At 40.8% G+C, this 21,175-nt stretch overlaps 1 protein-coding gene across 3 annotated transcripts in view; it reads left to right on the top strand.

Moving 5' to 3' along the window:
• The window catches only part of CERS6 (ceramide synthase 6), a 131,937-nt gene that overhangs the window by 93,138 nt on the left and 17,624 nt on the right, over positions 1-21,175 (top strand). For all 3 annotated transcript variants that reach the window (XM_075028528.1, XM_075028529.1, XM_075028526.1), the window contains 4 exons: positions 116-166; positions 4,281-4,373; positions 11,210-11,338; positions 15,517-15,623. In XM_075028528.1, the coding sequence (XP_074884629.1) occupies positions 116-166; positions 4,281-4,373; positions 11,210-11,338; positions 15,517-15,623 (380 nt within the window). The remainder of the gene's footprint in view (positions 1-115; positions 167-4,280; positions 4,374-11,209; positions 11,339-15,516; positions 15,624-21,175) is intronic.

The raw sequence follows: 21,175 nt of genomic DNA, 5'->3' as shown, positions 1-21,175 counted from the left end.
AAATTGCAAATTTTAAGCTGTTCCTGTAGCTTTGTCTTTCACTTGTATTAACCATATACATTTATATTGCCCAAAATGGTGTGTACAGACCTTTTTTTTTTCCTTTCTCTCTCAGACACCCTGGCTCTGGAATACCAGACAGTGCTGGAACGGGTATCCATATCAGGTAAAAGTCACAGTGGTGCCTAAAAACAAACATGACACCTCTGCAGAGCTCCGTTTTTATTATGGTGGAGCTTTGTGTCAGTATGTTAGCGTGAATGGGCTACTCAGCGTTTCAGAACATTGCTAGATGCTCCCCATCTTGCTTGAGTTCAAGATGGGAAAGATGAATATAGCTGTCACACCTGTTTTGAAATGAAGCACAGGATCTGAAAACAGATCTGGGAAATCTAACCATGAAAGCAGACATCTGCAACGGAAGTAGAATGGTCATTTTTTACAAAGTTCTGAGGATAATGAAAGTTTTAGCAAAGCCTCAGATTCAGCAAGTTGGGAAAAAGCCAGTATAGTTCTCATAGTTGTTACACTGCATACAGGGCAAGAGTTAATCCCTGGCAGTTGGTGCGATTGAAGAGGAGACTGAAGAGAGAAGGTAGGTTTCTCTTTAGGTAGTTAAATAGGGCTATCCAGTCCTGACCTCATGGAAGCTTACAACGAGAGAAGGTAAAATTGAGAGAATTGAGACTGATTTCAAGTCTTTATTTTCAGCAATGTCTGTATTTTCATGAATTCAAAAAGTGTCAGTGTTTCTCTCTGTTCTATGTCAAAGTAAATAACTTCAAAGAAAGGACTTAAGTCACTTATCTCCTTTGCTAAGGAGAAGAATGCCGCTGTTAATGTAAAAATGCCCTTTCAGTTTGTGTCCTGCTGCACTCATTCCCTCTTTCAGTCCTCGGAAAAAATTTTGCTCAAGGTTGAAATTTGGTTCATTAAAAGAGTCTTCAAAAAAATAACACTTACTCCTCACTGCACTGCTAAGGTTTTAACTAGTTCCAGGAATATTTAATTCCTAGGTCCAACTTCTGGCCATCTTTCACAGCAGCACAGTTGCTCCAACAGCATAACACCAGGGTTAACTGTAGCCCTACAACTCCAGAAACTATTCTCTGCCAAGGGGAGAAGGAGCAGGACAAGTGAAAGGAGAAGGGTAGAAATTTTATTTACCATTATCTGGTTGAACAGGGGCTTCTAGAGTTTGCATACCCAAAAAGCTTTGAGAAACCTCTCCTGTGCTTTCCATTAGTTTGTGCTACTGGAGATAGTTGTTAAAAGTATGGGATGTATTTAAACAGAGCAGTCAACCTGCTGTAAAGGATTCAAAGTATTTTTCAGAAAAGATAACTCCTGAATTCTGCCTTTGCTGTACCACTACCTCATTTTGCCTCCTGGTCTGATAGAAGTAGCTTACAACATGGATGTTGTGAGGATCGGTGAATCAATTAAGTGTTCCCTTTTATTATTAACAATAACAGTAAGGTAGCCCTTTAGAGGAAAAAGTATCATCATGTATGTGGGCTAGGAATGGACTTTGGAAACCCTTTTGGGAAAGCTAAGGGACACCTGTTTCCTTAATAACCTTTGTATAACAGGAGGCAACAAGAGATTAAAGTTGTGAAGTATAATTTTTCCTTTTGCTATAAATCAGAGGTAACAAAAGTTTCAAATGTGAGCTAGTAAGATTGTCTTCAAAATTTTTAATAACTTTTGAGGCTAACTTTTGGTAGCTCTTTTAATTAGTCTGAATTCTAATTCTAAACCTGAGCTTCTTTAAAATGCTGGGGGGGGTGGGGTGGGGGGGGTTAATTCAGCATCCAGGAGTCTCAATAGAGAGAGAGGCAGTGTACTAGCTGTTATCCAAATATAGTTTACATTGAATTCTAAAAGCTCCTGCGAAGAGTTTGCAATTTAACGAGCCTAACCTGTCTAGGGCATATTGCTTTTTTTTTTTTTTTTTTTTGCCTTTTTTTTTTTCCCTTAAGGGCAGGGAGGGAAAAAAAAATAGCCAGACTGGAAAGGATGAAGAAGGGTATTGTCTGAAAGACGCATGAATTCCCTATAACAGTGAACAGCCCTGGACAGGCTGAACAGGAGAACCGTGTTTAGGTTTAGGTGCTACTGTTCTTGAAGGTTGTGTACCAGTTGGAAATAGTTCAGTGGAGATAGTTCAGCATGAATGACCAGAAATCTTGATCTGAGAGAGATTGAATGAGTTTGGTCATTTAGCCTCAGAAGAAATAATGACTTAAATTCCACCCAAGGACTGGAGGGTGAACTGAATAACATTAGGGAAGCAGCAGAAGAAATTGAATGCGGGAAGTGTTGAATCTTCATCCCTCAGAGATTTTAGGAACAATTGTTTGTCAGAATTTGTACAGCTGCAGTCACTGGTGCCTTTCAGTCCTCTTTTCTACTATTTTTGTGTTATTGCATGCAAGAAGATATTTACTTATGACAAAAGACCATGAATCTTACTGGTTAAAGAACATATATTTACCAGACTTAAGAGAAGAACAAGGTCATTCAGAAAGTTAGTTACAACTTTTAGAGGGTGGCAACCAAGTTTACTGTATCTAAAATCATGCTACTAGTAGAGAGGGTCCAACAGAAAGCAAATCATCAAATAAAAGTCATTATCAAAGTCTTTGTCTCAGAGATTAAAATGTCTGTTGGGTGCTAATGAGGATTAAATACTGGGTTTTCAATTTTTTTTTCCTTAACTAGATAAAATTTCTAATCTCATTTGCTACAAATCCTTTGTAAGTTACTCAACACAGCATTGCAGAAATCCAGCTGGACTTACTGTAGATACAGTCAGATGGATCATTTAGGTGACAATTTACCTATAAGCAGAGAATAGTCCTGTTGAAGTTAAGTCTATGGAGAGCTGAAACCTGACATTTAAACTAAGTTAAACACACACTATTGATCCTTTCATGGAGGGAAACCATGATATCTTTAGAATCCCCCTACATTAGTATGTATGGGTTTAGAAATACTAATGCTATTGTTAATGAAGCAGCTGACAATCTTAATTGTCTTACTAGAAATTTTCCCCAGTGAGTTTTCTTGCAATAATGAGTATAATAGTCGCGGTTCATTGCTAACTCATGTTCTCTTCCCTTTTTTTAATTACACCTAATTAAAAGCTTACTGGCAGTCTCACTAAATCAAAAAACAGATTATATGGGCCCAAGAAATGGCTTTAGAACATAAATTTTGAGCATACACATTTTTCATAAAGCATAAGCATATGTCTATATTTAAATAACCCACATAGAGCCTTCAGTGGGCACCTAAGGACTGTTCTTCAGCTGCAAAGAATTGGTCTGCAAAAAGGAATGGGAATAAAAGAGGCAACTGAAATGCTTCTTGCCGATGGAAATTGCTCATGCCCTGCTTCAGTGCATGGTTGTGCCAGTGCAAACTGCTCTAGAGATGGTTCATCTAATCCCTCAGGAGATGCCCTCAGGAGCTTCTCCTGTGCCAGTGCTCCTCTCTATCACTGTGATGGAAGACATGACTAGCAGGGAGGCACAATAGCATGGAAATTAGAGTAGTTCCTAGGACTGGCTCTCTGAGGCTGGGGCGTAAACAGCTTATGTGTGCCAACAGTTACCTTCTTTGAAGTAACCCCAGGTTGGTTTTGGTTGTGCATCAGTTCCTGTGTCTTGGGTTTTTTATTTCTTTTACTTTTAAACGTCTGTGTAACCATGTTGTATATCAAACAAGATGCCTCAATAAATTTATTTTCTTCTTTCCAAATGTTAACATGTTCCCAGAAAATGGTTAAATTCTTTAAAAGTAGGCTTTTATATTAGAAAGAGCCCTGTTTAAAGCTCACAACATTTTCATCATGAGCAGATGAGATTATATACTAGCATTACTTTTCTCTAATCTGCTCTAGCATTGTTTCTTTTGCTGTGCTTGAAACCCACATTACTGACGTACAGCAAGATGTTTCAAGTATCTTTCAAAATAGATGTAGGACTACTCAGACTTCAGTTTGTTCTACGTTCCAAACAGACAACATCATAGTTCTGGGGTATTACAATATTACAATACTGTCAAGATTAAAACATAAGAGGAGGGTAGGTTGGGGAGCTTTTTTTTTCCAGAGCCATCAAAGTTTGAAAGAGGCAACCGTCATAATTTTTCTTACATGGGATGCTTATGTATAATTCAGTAATCCCCCCATGATTAAAGATGTCTCCTATAGACCTCAGCTGCATATAATGTCAGTTAGACTCTATTAACCTTTTCTCATCTCCATCTTTCAGCCACTGCTGCCTGACCTTCATTATTACTACATAGTTGAATTGTCATTCTACTGGTCCTTAATGTTTTCTCAATTCATTGACATCAAAAGAAAGGTAAGAACAATGAGACTAAAAACACTGAAAGCTTTAAGCACATATCATTCTTGACTTGAGGAATACCTGTATTACCTGTGCCCTGAACTGGAAATACAGTTCTTTCTAGTCACCACCTCTTGCAGATATTTGTCACTGAGAAACTGGTATTGAAGTGCTTGTCTTACTCTGTTACTTGTTACTATGATGTGAGTTTTTTCTGCACGTGGGAAGAAGAACCTGGAGTAATCAAATATTCAAGGGGAAATAGCATCAGCCAGAAAAACCTTCTGCTCTCATACAGTGATTTGCAAGGAATTGAACACGTAGTAGCTAGTAGATGTACTGTTTCTTCTAAGAGTTAAATGATGAAATATCAATGACAGAGCAAACAAATTCACAGTATCACTTTGGTAAGTTCTATGAGGGCTTTCAATTAATTCTACAAAAGGATGGTAAAAACAGGGATACATTTAATATTAAAAAACAATGTTACGTTTAATCTTACCTTTATGGTTATGAAATTTCAAGTAGCTGAGCATTGCTATTAAGGAGCTATTAATCAAGAAAATAAAACTCTGGACAGATAAAAACATTTTTCCAGTATCAGTAGCAACCTGTTGCATATTCCTTCATGCAAATTCTGTCCTCCAAGGAACGTGCTAGTCCATAGCAGAACAGGCAGCACAACAGTCATTCTATAATAACAGTCCATTGAGCTATTCTTGCAGTGTTTTTTAATGTTGCAAAACTACTTGTTTAAAACATTTGGAAGGATTTTATAATATTTTTATGTGCCTCCTTCTGCTGTCATTTAATTAAATCATTGTAGGCTATGTTAATGGAAAAATCCCTGTTTACTAGAATTTTAGCAGAAGCATAATTCTGAAAAGAATAAGTGAAGGATCCAGTATGTCCTGAATAAATTTATCTGCTATTTGGAACCACAGTATGCTACTGCGAGTCTTGTGTCAGAGCTATGTATGTAGAAAAACACCCCTCTATTTGAATTTCCAAATTTTTCCAGAAGTAGAAATCTCAAGAAAACATCCACAAGTTTTAAATCCATATTTGAAGGTAAATTGTAAGCAAAACAACCAATTTAGGATGAATATGTGTAAATCCCTTGCTTGCATTGTCTGTAGATTCTAAACATTCTATTAATCATGAGCTTGAAATGAGTACAACTTTACTGTTTCAAAAAACAGAGATGTAGAAAAACAGTGCTCAATGGAGCTGTATGATAGTGGAGATGAATTTAAATCATGAGTAAGATTGACTAATATATGTAAGCTGCAGGTGCCAGCAATGCTGAATAGCCATTTGTCAATATATCAACTAAAACCAAATCTCTGCAGCAATGTTACAGAATTGTTCAGGTTATTGCTGCAGAAATGTAGTGTGTCTAATCAGTCCCCCTACATTCATATTCAGCCCTCTGCACTGTGCCATTGGTTATATTTTATTTTCTTTGGGTACCTCCTGAGGGAGAGGAAAATGTAACAGCATTGCAATTGCAACAGTACTGCAATTTTGCCGTACAATACATCTTTAAAGAATATTTAATTGATTCCTGACTAGTTGCTTTGCTCATGTGAAAAGTAATTGGAGGCTACCTGAACAGCATCTAGGTTCAGCACTGATGTACACTTCTGAAAAGGGCCATTGGGAGGGTCAGTAATACCTTTCTCATTTAAGTATCTCATGAGCAAATGCTGTAGCTTTTTCCCTCGTGACTTGGAGAGTTTGTTCCCATTGGTAAGCTGGGCACAGAGCTAAAGCCTCATCCTGTCCATAGTACAGGTGCAAGTAACCAATCTTTTGCAAGTCTGTTTCTCAGTTATATATAAATGACTTGTACTTGTTATCAGGAAGACTTTGCAGCAGCCTACTGTGGAAACAGAATGGGAGATGGAGGTGGGGAAGTGGATCACTAACAGCTAAGTAACACCCCTGCGGCAGATTTGCAGTGCTTGAACCCAGAGCACCAGATCAAAGCAGTGTCCCGTGCATCTGCTGCGTCTGAGAATGTCCTGTGTTCAGCAGAGAGCAGGAGCACAATATCTGCAATGCGATGATAGCAAGTCAAAAGCCTTTCATTATAAGCACCCTGCAGGAGGCAGTGAAGATGCCGTGTTTACAAATAACTTACTAGATCACTGACCAGTTTGGACTGTAGAGACAGTTCTCCTTGTAGTGTAAGCAAAATTGATAACTAAGAAGGTCAGACTGGAGAAATGTGGCCATGCGCTGGTGTCACACAGTAAAACTGTTCTGTGGCCAGGGGTGAGTGCAAGCTGTCAAGAAAACCCGTGAGTTGAAAAATATTAGCACTGGGAGTGTACAGTATTTGACAAAAAGTAGTACAAGCTTGACAGAGACCCCAGCTCTTGCAGCACCATAATAGTTCTCTTTTAAAGAGCAGGTTTAGTTTAAAAAATGTGGAAACCTCTTAATGTACCCAACATGCAATGTGTGAAATGGTGCCCATGTGAAATAAGGCTCTGTTTAACTAGAAGAAGCAGGAAATTTGCCAGCTAATGCCAGACACTATTGTAATATTTCATGACAGCTTATACAGAGCAGATTAACAGTTCTCAGCCTAAGAAACCTGTTGATGTTTTTATGTTACAGTGAGAGGAATACTTTTATCCAAGTCTTCATTATCATTTTAGTTACTTTAAATTCAGCAGTGACTGTGTTGTAGTCTGGGATGATCAAAAGTGCCCTGGCAGCCTCCTGCACTGCGGTGATTCAGCCAACCGCTTTTATGTAGCCAGGTTTCTCTCAAGGTGAGGTGCAGTAGGTGTTCTCTGAAAGCACCAGCACTCAGCACTGGCCTAACTCCAGCACTGGTCTTTTACTCACTGTAGCTCAAGAGAAATGTACTTGCTGCTTTCCATCTCCATTTTATTCTTCTCTAATAGCGAATTCCTGACTCTAAAGTGACTTCCAAATGGTTTGCTGACTTTCAAATACCTTTTTATCTTTATTTAGGTGTTATAAATTCCACCAGATTATCTTTGCCTGGCTGAAGAGGTGTGAGCAAACTGTTTAGGCTGTTGCACATACCTACTATTGGCATTAAGGCAGCAAACCGAGTAGATTAACTTTTACGGTTTTAAAATGGCATGTTGTTTGCTTCATAAGTATCTACTATGTTGCTGTAATGATGTTCTACCCTTAAGGGTTTTCATTTGCAAAGACTGCAACCTAGTATGATCTGGTTTCTTATCATCTCTCTCCAGCTTCCGATACCCCTCTTTTGTAAAACATAGACTAAAAAAACTAGATCAGGGAACTTTGTTACTCTCTCAAGCCCCTGATGAGTTTTAATAGCAGTGAGGCTTATTTACATGCTTTCTGGATACCTGAAGTATTGTTTAATAGAAAAATATTTGACAGGTGTATTTAAGGGAATGTACAAAATTTCTACTCAGTGTTTTAACAGGCTTATAGAAGATCGAGGAGACCTTTCTGTGTATTCACACCTTTTAGTTCCAAGCAGTTGGCAATTCCTAGAGCTTCTGTGTTTTACTTTTTTAAAAAAATGACAGTTCACTCATTCCCAAAATAAAATAGTCTGTAGCTGCTAATTTTCCTGAATATTCCATTTTGATTCTAGAAAATTTATGCTATATTTCACTAAATCTGGATCCTACATCTCTTTCTTCAAACTCAGTAAAAAAAGTCATAGAGCTGATTTATTTTGTTTCAGAGGAAAGGAATGTAGATTGTGTACATTTTGCAGACCTTTACTAGAATTGTAATGGTTGAAACCTTTAGCTGGTGATATTCCCTTTCCTTAGTGATCTATAACATAGCCCATTTCCAGAAGCTGGGGTGACTAATGAAGATGATGTTTTGCCCTTTAGTGGCACTAATGCTCCATAGCCACTTGGCAGTTTAGTCAATGAGCGTGACATGTTAAACAAACATGGGTAGCAGAAGCCTTGATTCCAGAGGGCTTGTCTACAAGTTGAGACCCATGGGGTCTCTCTGTTGTCTGACCTATGTTCTTCTCACTGATGGTGTCAGGAGTACGTTCTTTCTCCTGTTCTTAGCCACATATTTTCATGACACAGGCACATGACATCTTTCAGCAGTTACAACTGGAGGCTACATATCTGCTGTAAATAAATGCATCTTGCACAAACATATATGCAGTTTGAAATACATTTAAAAAAAGAAGCAGCCCATTCCTGTACAGCTGCTTTTCTGCAAGTACCACTTGACACTATGGGGACTTGTACCATTAGTTTCTATGTATTCATTACCCTTATGTATAATTAAAATCTAACAGGTAGCATCTTCAAAGTATAGTATTAATTACTGATGTAAAGAAATGTCACAAAAGGAAAGAAAGGACTGAAATAAGTAGTCTTATTTATATCACTGCTACTTTTTTCTAACAATTTTCAGTAGGTCAGTCCAGCATCTCTGTTTCAGAGCTGGCAGAGTCAGATAACTGTCTCTTTTAAGAAACATTATTAGAGAAGGAGTTCCCTGGACAGCATTTCTGTAAGTAGACTCATGCAGAAGTGCAGAAGACTGCTGCCCAAGAGCATTAGGGCTGCTTAGGAATAATCCATATTGTCAGGAATGCCTTGAAGAATTCCCAAGAGGGACTAGAAATCTCATATTTGTAGAACATGAATGTGTCAGCTATAAAAACAGAGGAGATTTTCTGCTTGGCTTCTTCCCCTGTTTGGACTGCCTATGTGCTAACATAATTGCTGTTAGAAGGAAAATGAAGAACAGTGCCATAGCATTTGCAGCTGAAGCAGGTAAAGAGTTAGGCTGCAGTATGGCCATATGGCAATGCTAGTAGCTTTCTTCTAATCCCAGGGACCAAGGTAGGTGCTTTGCTGTTTTGATTATGGCATGGTGAAATGGTCCCCATGTGGGGGTTTGTAGTTACTGAAATGACTAAGATGCTGTACCCCTGCTTTCCCTTAAGACCATTAGAAAGGGAAACAGCCTTTAATTCTCTTTTTGTTCAGTCTGCTTTAAGAAAATGAATTTAAAGCAATGGCTTGGTATGACTGCTAAATGTATTTGATTGTGCTCCACACTGCTGGGGACCACATAACCTGGCTGAGAAATCTCGAGTGTATACCAGGCTAGGGTATGGTTCTCTGCTTTTAGTCTTTTTCTTTCTTTTCTCCCTTCCCCCATCCCCCTCAGCTTTGTGGTGATAAACTGGCAATGCCCATTGATGGGTAGGAAATAGGTCCTTATAGCACCTGATAGCATTAAGCATAAAGTGATAGGCAGGGAGCTGGTCCTGTCCCTATTCGGTTAATGAGACTGCTCAAGCTGCAGGTTTTTCCACGGACTCCAGGTGTACATTGCAGTGAAGCCAAGTGCTGGTACTGAGAGGCAGTGGCACCGCATGTCCTTGAATACAGTGGTGCCTGCTATGTGCCCACTGCATTCCCAGAGAGAGGTACAGTGACACCAGGCAGTTACTCTTCCCAGTATTGGAGAGACAGAGCAGTCAGTAGCTGTAGCTGCTGCTTTTCTGGAGTTGACCCTGTGTTAGTGGGAGCTCACCAGCACTTTCCGTAGGGCCCTCCTGCCCGACGTGTACCTTCAGTCCCTTTGCACACCAGGTGCTGCCTCTCTAAAGACTGCAGGGTCTCAGTTTTGGTTTCTCTGCTGTGGGCCGCTTAGCTGAAGACTACCACAGCTCAGCAGGACTGACCCACGAAAGCTGCCGGAAAGCCAAATTCCACCTCCCAAAATGCTTGGCAAGCAGGCTGCCTGGAAGAGCTGCTGCTTCTGACTGCCTGCATCTCTCTCCCTTCAGACAGCCCTGCATGAGAGCTGCTAAATCTGCTGAGAGCTGTGGTACTAACTTTACACCCGGTGCATGGAAAAACTCTCCAGGCAAATGATGCCTGTGATCTTTTCTTCAGGGTTTTGATACCACTTTCTCAAAGCTGTGCGGGTCGTTCAGCAAACTCCAGCAAGACTTCTTTTTGACTGACCTGGTGCCTTGCAGACAAGAGCCTCATCTCTGTGGGTCCTCTTCTCTCAGTAATCAATCTGGGAGTCTAGGCCAGGCAGACAGGTCGTTCGTTCCCTCTGCGTTGCCTGCCCCTTGGCATGTATCTGGGAATGTGATGTTACAGGAGCTTCACGACTTCCAGTATTTTTGAGTAGTAACAGTTACTTGCTGGCCAAATAACTCAGAGTTACTGATCTGGAGACCAGCTAACCTGCATCATTTGGGAGGCAGCAGATTAGATCTGAGTAGGAGGAGCTGCACCAGCTCATTTGCAGACTTTTCTGACCCTGTTACAGTGAGAAGGCAAAGCAGCTTCATTAAAAACAAACAAATAAAGAACTGGAACTGGGATTCTCAGCTCTGTGAAAGCTCTCAGTTGTGCTTGGCAGGTGACTGTTGATAACTTCAAGTGCGGTGGAAATGTGTTTCCCGTTCCTTTGCAGCTATTTGAACTCTTGTGAATGATGCGTTATTTTGCCTATTGTATGTTGCTTGGTGTATAAAAAATATGATGTAATTTGATTTGTATGTACATATGCCTTTTCAAAGTAACTTCAGCCACCAATGTTTACTTCATTACGTTAAATTACTATGAATTGAGAAGTGTAGATATTGCCTAGCTTTCAGTAATATTTTTGCATTTTGTTAACATACGATGATTATTGTATTCAGTCTAAGTGAAATATATAGCAGACTATTTAATGCATTTATATAGTAGGATCTTTATGTAACATAACCATAATTCTGGGTTTAAAAAACATCCATCCATTTTTGTATAAGAGTACTGAGTATCACTGTTTGCTTCATCGTTTTTTGTTTTTTTCCTTGCTTCTTGCTGCTCTAGGATTTTGGCATCATGTTTACACATCACATTGTAACAGTCACCCTGATAACCTTCTCATATGTAACCAATTTGACAAGAGTGGGAACCTTGACCTTATGTCTCCATGATGCGGCTGATGTTGTCCTAGAGGTGAGATAATACATATGTCATTAGTGTCTGTACATGGTGTTCACTATTCAGAGAGCTAGCATGTCAGTAGGTAGAACCTATTTGCTACGCAGAAGAAGGATTTCCTAAGCAAAGAGTCCAGTTCAAGATGGTAATGGTGATTAATATAGTGTATTTCCTTGCTGAAATATCTTACACCTGTAGCAGTGTATGTTTGTGACTTCAGGCTGGTTTATCCATTGATAAGTTGCTTGTACAGAGCACTGGTAATGCATTGCATGCCAGGGAGGGTTACACACTGGTTTTAGATGTAACGTGGTAAAGTCAAAAGCTCAAAGTTGCAAAATCTGGAAAGTGGTGACTGTGGGATAGAAGTTCCTGGTTCTTGACCCCTCTGATGTGGTGTGTGGGGCAAAACCCCTGTTTCTGGAAAGAATCAAGATGTCACGGTTTGTTTCTGCTGTGCTTGGCTGGGCAGAGGGTGCTGGACAATTCAGTGGCTGTTTGTGCATGGGCAGTGAGCTGGCCTCTGGTCCCCAGGATTTTCCAGGTTCCTGTGCCTCCGCATCCAGATGCCAGTATTAAGGAGTTGGCTTTGGAGAAGAAGGGGCGATTAAAATTCTTTTAAGTCAAGATGGTCTGTAACTTCCCTAGTGGCAATTTAGAGATATTGTTATCCTGTATCTGCATCAGTTTTTAGACAGCTCTGGGTGATGCTGGGATTGGGCTGTCTGTGAACACCCCATCAGGATCAAACTAAAGTTAATAACTATTTTGTCTGAAATTATTTTTTATTAAGACAGTTGCAAGGATCCTGTTATGCAAGAATATAATCTCACTGTGTGAGTCATCTACTGCAGAATCAAAATCCTGCCATTCAGATTCGGTAGTGCTGTAAACCTGGGCTTATTTTTTAATCTAGAATGCACATGACTGCCTGAGATAGAAAGCAACAAAGAATCTGGATTTATCCTGTTAGAAATAATTACATCTTTACAAGTTTATTCTTCTGTTTTAGCAATGTGTGTAGATCTATTCTGCTAGCTGTGGGTTCACCCAAACTTTCTTCATTCATCTTTTCTCACCACCAGAAGGACGTGCTTGAAGTTGTTCATTCCAGATCAGTGTCTGTCGGACTCTAAAACCACTGGAGAGCAGCTGTAATAGGCTAGCTAAAACCTTAGCTTGAACACAGTTAGATGCATATTTTTGCTCAATTCCTCTGTTCATTCACTGGCTAAGACAAAGAGAAATTGCTGGTATTATCGCATGATTTGCAAACATTCAGCAAATACACTTCCCCATGAGGCATATACTTTAGTGGTCTTTCTAGTCAATTAGTTCAGTCTGTTCTGGCTGGAAATACTAAAGCTACTCTGAAGTGTAAGTGAATCACAAGCCCCAAGCAGCATTTACTAGGAGGGCCTCACTCAACAGGCTTTCTTCTGCTAAGCCAGTGGGTCACAGCCCCGGTGCCATATGAGAGAAGATGGACTCTTACACACTGCTGACATTACTGAGGGGAAAGTCAGTGCAGAGGAAGAAAATTAGCAAACTGCAAAAGAAGATGGTAAAATACCTTACCATGGTAGGTCAATTGTGCACCTCAACTGTTTTATGTATTTTGTATTTGTAAAAAATGAAAAGCTATTTCCGGAGGCCACTAGGCTCTTTTCACCTACCATAATGAAACATGTCCAGTGGAAAACTGGAATGACACGTTTTTGCTATTCACATTGCAGAAAGTATTATATATTGGTAGGAATACTGGAGATGAGGTTTTTTCCATAGGTCTTAAGGCATCTGCAGATACAAAAGAGTCATAGTAGGATTTTCAGGAATACATAGCTGCTCACTTAGATCTGAGGGAAAGTTATCTTGGATACTCAAAGCAGCCTAGCCATAGCAGGACAGACCAAATGTAGAGTAATTTGCTTGCCTAGGAAGCCATTACATTAGCTTAAACTGAAAACTAGGCTACTGAGAGGCAATTTTCAGAATCCCAGCTAAGTTGTTTATGGGATCTTGGGTATCTTTGTACTGCACTACAGACTGTGGGTTGGAAACACTGTGACCTAACCAGCTGAAGCACTTAAAATCCCACCTATATGGGGACCTTGAGGCTTTTCAACTTCAATTAATGAACACTGTGACAGTTTTGATGCCAGTGTATGGATGTGAATAGTTGCCAATTTGGTATACTTCTGGTGTATGAGCCTCACGTAGCTGACAGTTCAACCTGAATCCTTTCTGTCAGGTTCCAGCTGTCTCCTAACACACTTCTCTAAAGAAGCAAGGAATGGACATTTCAAACCAAGGCAAATAGCTGTGCTGTAAAATAAATGGATTTAAATAGACTAGCAAGAGTATCTGGAAGAGTTGTGTTATTCAGTTGTAGTCACAGTTTTAAGCTTTGAAAATTGTGTTGTATTGTCTTAGGTGGCCAGATTCCATCCAACAACAACATACTCTCTTGCTTTTTTTGTAGTCCTTCCTTATCGATATCATTTGTAGATTTGTTATTTGAGAACTGATGACCCAGCAGCTGTACTGTTTTTGAGAAATGGCATGGTACTACTACAAGTTGCTGTAGCGATATCATCTCCACACACTATGAAACCAGCTTTTTTAGACTGCCGCCATGGAAATACATCCAAAATTCCTATCTGAACTTTCAGTCATCTGAAAATCAAGGTGCTAGTAACTCTTCTGTTTTGCATGTTGGCACCAGACTGTTCTCTTTTCCTTAAACCAGACTTTGAGTACAAACTGCCAGGAAACTCATTTGCGTCCACTAGAATATAGGGCTGATTCGGAAGGGTTATGTTTTCTTTGCAGCACTGGTGGCTTTCCTCATGTTTTGTGAGCTTCCTAACTTGTTTTCTGTTAGTGAGGAATATCCTTTATATTCAGGTTTTGAGTGGATACATTGCGGAAGTTAGGTGACACCCGAAAGTGCAAATTGGTTTTGGCATCCAGATTGTCCGACATGAGCGTTGAGTACTTTAAGATTCAGTGTATTCATACCAAAAAAATCAGAATACAAGAATCCCTCTCACCATTTTAGGCAATTCCCTGGTTTGAATTCTGCATTCAGAATAGTATTCTGTATGCATAGTTGTGGCAATTTTGCTCCCTCTTAGCCCTCTGGAAAGTCTGTACAAGTAAGCATCTTCTCAATATGGGAGCTGGATACAGGTCCCCTCAGAAGGGGGCTTTGAAAGGGTTCCCAGTGGCTTAAGTGGACATTAAAACAGGCTTTTCATGTACTTCATTGTGCAGTGACTCTGGATACATTTGACAGAAAGCATGAAGAAAGACTGACTCTGCCTTGAAGCAGATGTTAGAAAATAAGTAACTGCTTGTACACATGAACGCTGTGGAAGCAGCAGAGATGTCTTAAAACAAGCTTGCTTGTACGTGCTGTTTTCTTCAGGGAGAAGGCGGCAAAGAAACTTCAGGGAAGATCAGTGTTTTAATGAGCAGTTTAAGTGAAGAGTAATTAGTGACTTCTTCATTGAAGAGGAGTGGAAAGACTGCATGAAGACAAATGAGAGAAGCATGTAAAAATAGGCGTAGGGCAACAAGTTGAAAAGCAAAAGTTGGAAAGAGAGAGGAAGAAAGCCTTGGAAAAAGATTTGAGGGGAAGGGATATAATCTTTGAGGTGGAAACTGTTCTGTATAGGCCAGAGAGGAAGAAGAGATGCTGTAGGGGAATGCAGGATATGGGGCATGGTAGAGGATTTGAGACAAAGTTTATATATAGCAGACACTAGAAGGTCAGAGAGCATGGTACAGGTGGAAGATGGATGGATGCTGAAAATGCAAGTGGAGCATACTAGAAAGGTGAGAGACAGGTAGGTAAAGAGGTTGGGGACAAGGGCAACATAAACACAGTGGGGTTCAATAAAAGGTTTAGAAGAGTTTTGTGAATCTGAAATTGTAGAATTTAAAAAAAGAAATTGAATGGGGAAGGAAAAAATGAGAGATGTACTCTGGTTTATGCAGTCTGGGTTTTTTTCTGAGAAGACATTTTCCAGCTGCTTGGTGGAGAGGAGTTACAAGATCCCTGCAAGGTGGCCCAATGAAAATGTTAACAATTTCATAAAAGTTTGATTTCTTCTTCTTACGGCTTATACACAATACAAGAGAACTCAGTTGTCCTCACAGAAGTAAACAGACATTTCTTTCTTTTACAGGCTGCCAAAATGGCAAACTATTGCAAGTGTCAAAAACTGAGTGACCTTCTGTTCCTTACATTTGCCATTGTCTTCATTGTCAGTAGGCTTGGCATATATCCCTTATGGTGAGTAAGCATATCATTTTCCTCAAATGCTAAGCATCAAACAAGCTTGGAAATAACTATGTTGTAATTGAACATGATTCATTGACATTACTCTGTTTCCCAAAGCACCAAGGAGAGTTTCAGACAATACTAGGTGCTGAAATAGCCTATTTGCTAGAGTGCCATTGTGTTTACTGTGTGCTAGACAAGAAACATATGGGGCATCTGCTGGTTTTAAGGTAGAAGTAGGTTGGAGACCACATAGCTTCAAGTTAGCAGTTGGTCACCTCTGTTGGCAAGAAGTTAGAGGAGAAATAAAATGTCACTGAAGACACTGACCAGAGGCTAAGCTTGAAGCTGGGATGTTCTCATTAGCTTTCAGTGCATGCTTTATGAACGTATTCATCTTAAAGAAAAACACAGTGAGATAAGGAATGTCTGGCCTGCTGAAATCGGTATAAGGATGTTATTGCCATGCAGGTTGCAGTACTGCAGGCTACTCTTTTCCCACCCCTCCTTTGCACTGAGGGTCCTGGAGAAGCTGTGTAATACATACATCTATAAGGTAGTTATACAGTAATCTCACCTCTTCCCAGACAAAGGCAGATGCTTGCATGTGCACATACTCTTCTTCTAGGTATGCATACAGACAGGACATAGATGTTCGATTCTTTTGCTAGGCTCTTCAACATCCAGAAGGCAGCTGGCTAGTTAGGAAATACACTGATGTACTTCACTGTGGAAACCCATTCAAGTTTCTCTGTAACCTGTGCCCTATATATGAGGAGGGCTGGGAGAAGGCGTTGACCTCACTCTTTTGTGTTCTGGATCCTTCCTTTCTCTCATATGAACAGAAATAACCCAAATCTCTGTATCCCTATGAGAGCAGGAGGGGTCTGTCATTGCATCAGAAGATAACAGTGACAGTTTTGGTTTTGGGAAGCATGAAGAATGCCAGAAACACTACCCTTTTTAGTTTTATTTAGAGAGATTACCACCAAGCGCCTTAGCAAAGGATTTACAGATGCCAATATCAACATCTCCACTACAGTTTCCTTTCAAATCCTCTGTAATGATATCTCTTTGGGGTTTTGTTAATGCAAACAGGATAAGACCAAGGTGCCCTTAGGGAGCTGTGTCATCAGCTCTGCTTAACAGTGCAATGTAGAAGTCTCATTTAGCATTTAATGACTCCAAAGATAATGTGATAATGTGTGGTCCCTACTGCACTGAGTTGGTGACCGACCATGACAAAAGGAGAAAATGGATAGACACACAAACTGTGTGTTTAAAAATGCTTGTTATTGTTTCCAAGGAGGAATTATTTGTTTCTTAAACAGCTTTGCTTCCCTTTCCTCAGTCCTTCCTTGAAGCTAACTTGGCGATTCACTGAACTTCTGTAAATGAAGGAAGCTAGTTTTTCTACTTACATGATCTCAGAATGGTCTCAGATAGGAAAAACGGTGGCACTCCAGCTCATAGGATTTCATCTGCCTGTTGCATTCTGGTTTATATTGAGAAATGGAGGGAGGACCCAATTCTACCAGTGCAGTTCTGCCACTGGAGACTGCAGTACATGACTCTGCTTCAGGGAAGGCTCAGTCAGATGATGACTGGATGGGTTCACAAAGGGGAAGACAAAGAGCAATTCATACTTGACCAATCTGATAACCTTCTATGATGAAATGACTGGCTTGGTAGATGAGGAGAGGGCAGTGGTTATAGTCTACCTTGATTTCAGTAAGGCTTTTGACACTGCCTCCCAGAAGATCCTGAGAGGGGAGCTGATAACATATGGGCTAGATGAGCAAACAGTGAGGCAGATTGACAACTGGCTGAGCAGCCAGACCCAGAGTGTGGTGATCAGTAGTAGGAAGTCTAGTTGGGGGCTACTAACTAGCAGTGTACCCCAGGGGTCAATACTGAGTCCAGTCCCATTCAACATCTTCATTAATGATCTGGAAGATGTAGCAGAGCGCACCCTCACCAAGTTTGCTCATATTCCAACCTGGGAGGAGTGGCTGATACACCAGAAGGTTGTGCAGCCATCCAGAGGCATGGAACCTTAACAGGCTGGAGAAGTGGGCTGACAGGAACCTCATGAAGTTCAGCAAAGGGAAGTGCAAAGTCCTGCACCACTGTATGATGGAGGCTGACCAGCTGGAAAGCAGGTTTGCATAAAAGGAACTGGGATCCCAGTAGACACCAAATTGAACAGGAGCCAGAAATGGGCCCTAGCGGCAAAGAAGGCTAATGCTATCCTGGACTGCAATTAGGAGAGGTGTTGCCAGCAGATCGAGGAGCATGATTCTTCCCCTCTACTCAGCACTGGTGAGGCCACACCTCGAGTACTGTGTCCAGTTCTGGACTCCCCAGTACCAGAGAGATACAAAGCTACTGGAGAGAGTCCAGCAAAGGGTCACTAAGATTAAGGGACTGGAGCACTGCTCACATGAGGAAAGGCTGAAACAGGTGGGACTGTTTAGCATAGAGAATAGAAAGCTCAGGACAGATACTATCAATATATATAAATATATGAAGGGAGAGTGTAAAGAAGACTGAGACAGGCTCCTTTCAGTGGTGCCCAGGGCCAGGACCAGAGGCAATGAGCATGAACTGAAACATAGGAGGTTCCATTTGAACATCAGGAAACACTTTTTCACTGTGAGGGTGACTGAGCACTGGCACAGGTTGCCCAGAGAGGATGTGGAGTCTCCATCCTTGGAGATACTCAAAAGCCGTGTGGACATGGTCCTGGGCAGCCTACTAGAGGTGACCCAAGTTGAGCAGGGCTGTTGGACAGGATGACATCCAGAGGTCCCTTCCAACCTCAGCCATTCTGTGATTCTGTGAGCTGCCTTATGTGTTTAGCTGTGACTCCAGCATTTAAATCTCACTCTGTATTATTTGAAATGACAAAGAAGGAGCTGCTGACTTGAAATTTTTTGTTATTCAAACACAAACTTTACCAGATCACTGCTATGTGCTTGCTTTGCTGAATAGTCAACAAAGACCAGATTAATCTTGTCCAGAGTGCATGATTTTGAAGGAGGTCATTAGTCTTCACACATTTAACTAGAAACAGCTGCCCAATATGCTTTTTCTCATGAGACATCTGAAAATCAGCAAGGTCCAGATTTTCCCATCCTTTACATCCTTACTATGCTAGTCAAGTTTTGGAAAGTCCACGCTTTCAACCTGAAGTGTTTAAAATAACGCTGTGTGTTTATAACTGGAACTGAAGCTCAGAAACTGGAGGTTCATGCTGTCCCAAGTGATTTCTGTGAAGTGTTGCAGCCAAGTGTCACACTGTGCAGGAAACCCTTGCAAGGACTACGCAAATTATAAATTAAAGATTGACATGGCTAGTGGGAATCAGGCATCATAGAGCTGAAGACTGTGTAAGTATCCCTAATACACATTCATGCTGTCTGACTGGCAGAGTCCCAGAAGAGATTACCAGCACAGTGATAAGTTATCTAGCAAGCGTGAAAACTTGAGCCCTGCTTTACAGCTGTGGCATTTGGTGCTGGTGTTCTGGATGTGCCCATCCGTTCCCATATACATTACGTTACAGCAGCACTTCCATGCCACTTTAGATTGAACCTTGTCTGAATAGAGTAGCACTGGCCCAGTGTGCTGAAAGCAGGGTAAAAATCGAGGCAAGTAGATCTGGGGAAGAGGGAAAGGGACGAGGGCTGCACAGTAGCTTCTGTTGTTGATGTTGGCTCCCTTGATACTGAGTATTGGGCTAATGAGGGCAGCAGGTTACAGCCGTGGGTGAGGTTTGCTGCTGGGATGGAAAAGATCAGCATAGACTCTTGAAGACAGTGAAGGCAGAAGGATTGTGCATGACAGGAATGCAGCAGCCAACAGTGTGCTGTGTGTTCCCATGTCACAGATGGAGTGGTTACACTGGCGATCCCTCTGCCTCTCTGTTTCCTCTCTGGGAAAGGACGCTTAATCAATGAAAGAACACATTTATTTATTTGAATATGCAAACGGTTCAATGTGGTGTATATGATCTTTGATTTTTAAGACCATCTTACTTCCAGACCAAAGCCTTGATGTATGTATTCCTAACAGTTACCCTTACATACACCTATAATTACAGAGCCTGGAGGCAGTTCCGTAGTTCTCAGCTGTACTGTGGGCACTGTGTGTGGAACTCAGGGTTAGCAGGGATGAAACATGGGGATGTATGAGCTTGTCTCTCCCAAATCCTTTTTCTCTATGAAACAGCAATTCTAAATCTTCACCCCCATTAGCTTGCACGTCAGCAAAGATGAGTCATTGGCATGGCAGCAGGCCAGGAAGCATAGTTTTGCTCTCCTTTGCTGAATATTCAAAATAGCAAAATTTAGTGGCTGATTAATATTACATAAATATGCAAATTTTTCTAGCATAAAAACCGAGAGGTATAAAATTGGTGTGCATGTAATGTAAAAGGAAGACTATAATTTATAAGAAAACTTCCCCCACACAGGAAGGCGAATACCCAAGACAGGCTTCCAGAGATGTTGCTTATGAAGCACTGGCATGCTGTTGTGCTCTGGCTTTGCACAAGTGCCATTTAATTTTGCATAAAGGTGCTAATAAAGAATTCAGAATGTATCAAATGCTGTTTTTTGAAAGTTGTTTAGCAGTGGGGCTAAGACAAAAGAAACTGGCAATTAGGTATATATTTAGCAGCCTTTCTGCAGGCATCTGGAGTTCATTTCAGCAATAATTCAAAAACCCCAGGACACTTTCTGCCTCCTGCTGCTAAGTGGATGTAGGAGTAAAGCTGCTATTTTCACTGACAAGACATTTTGCTTGTGAAATTCTCCCACTTGCGCATAATCACTGTTCTAGAAAACGCTAACATAAAACACAACTCTCCATGAGTCAGGGGGAACATGATGCCTTCTCAGGTGATACAGGATTGTAGGGAGAATTAAAGCAATCTCAGCTAAAGAATTTATATAAATTATGTGAACCCTTGGCTAGTCTAATCAGGCTGGGCAAAGCAGTCACCTCAAGCGTTTATTTCAATAAGCCTTGCAATTCCTCTTCCACAGACTTCAAATGCTTGTTTTTGCTGTAGTTACATGGACATAGTCTTCTTTCTGTTGATAAAAGGAATGGTTTGCTTTTTGCTGGTGTTTTGTTTTTCTTTCAATATCCAGGAAGGGAAACTCAGTAGGGTTGTAGTATTTATTAATCATTTTTTGAGGTGTGCAGAGGACAAAAAGGCATCTTCCATTCCAGGAGACGTGGGTGAAGAAGGTAATGCACTGCATTTTCCAGTCTTTCTTTGCTCATTGCTAGCTGCAGAGTTCATGTGAGAACTGTGAAACTCCTCAAGTCTAGGCTGTATAGGAGGCAAAAGACTACTCACTTGCTTTGCTTATTCTTCTGGAATACACACTTTTTTTGACAGGGCAGTTTGAATAAATCTAATGCTGTGAAGAGTTTGGTATCTGAAACTGGTTTCACAGAGTGACCATGAACCAGGGTATTTCCAAGAGCTTCCATGGAAGAAACGTGGTTGGCATGGAGGGAGATACAAGGTTACTAAACCTGTTCATTCT

The sequence above is a fragment of the Buteo buteo genome, chromosome 5 (assembly GCF_964188355.1).
Source record: "Buteo buteo chromosome 5, bButBut1.hap1.1, whole genome shotgun sequence".
Taxonomy (NCBI): domain Eukaryota; kingdom Metazoa; phylum Chordata; class Aves; order Accipitriformes; family Accipitridae; genus Buteo; species Buteo buteo.
The sequence above is the reverse complement of the archived record's forward strand: the minus strand, read 5'-3'. Positions and strand labels throughout refer to the sequence as shown.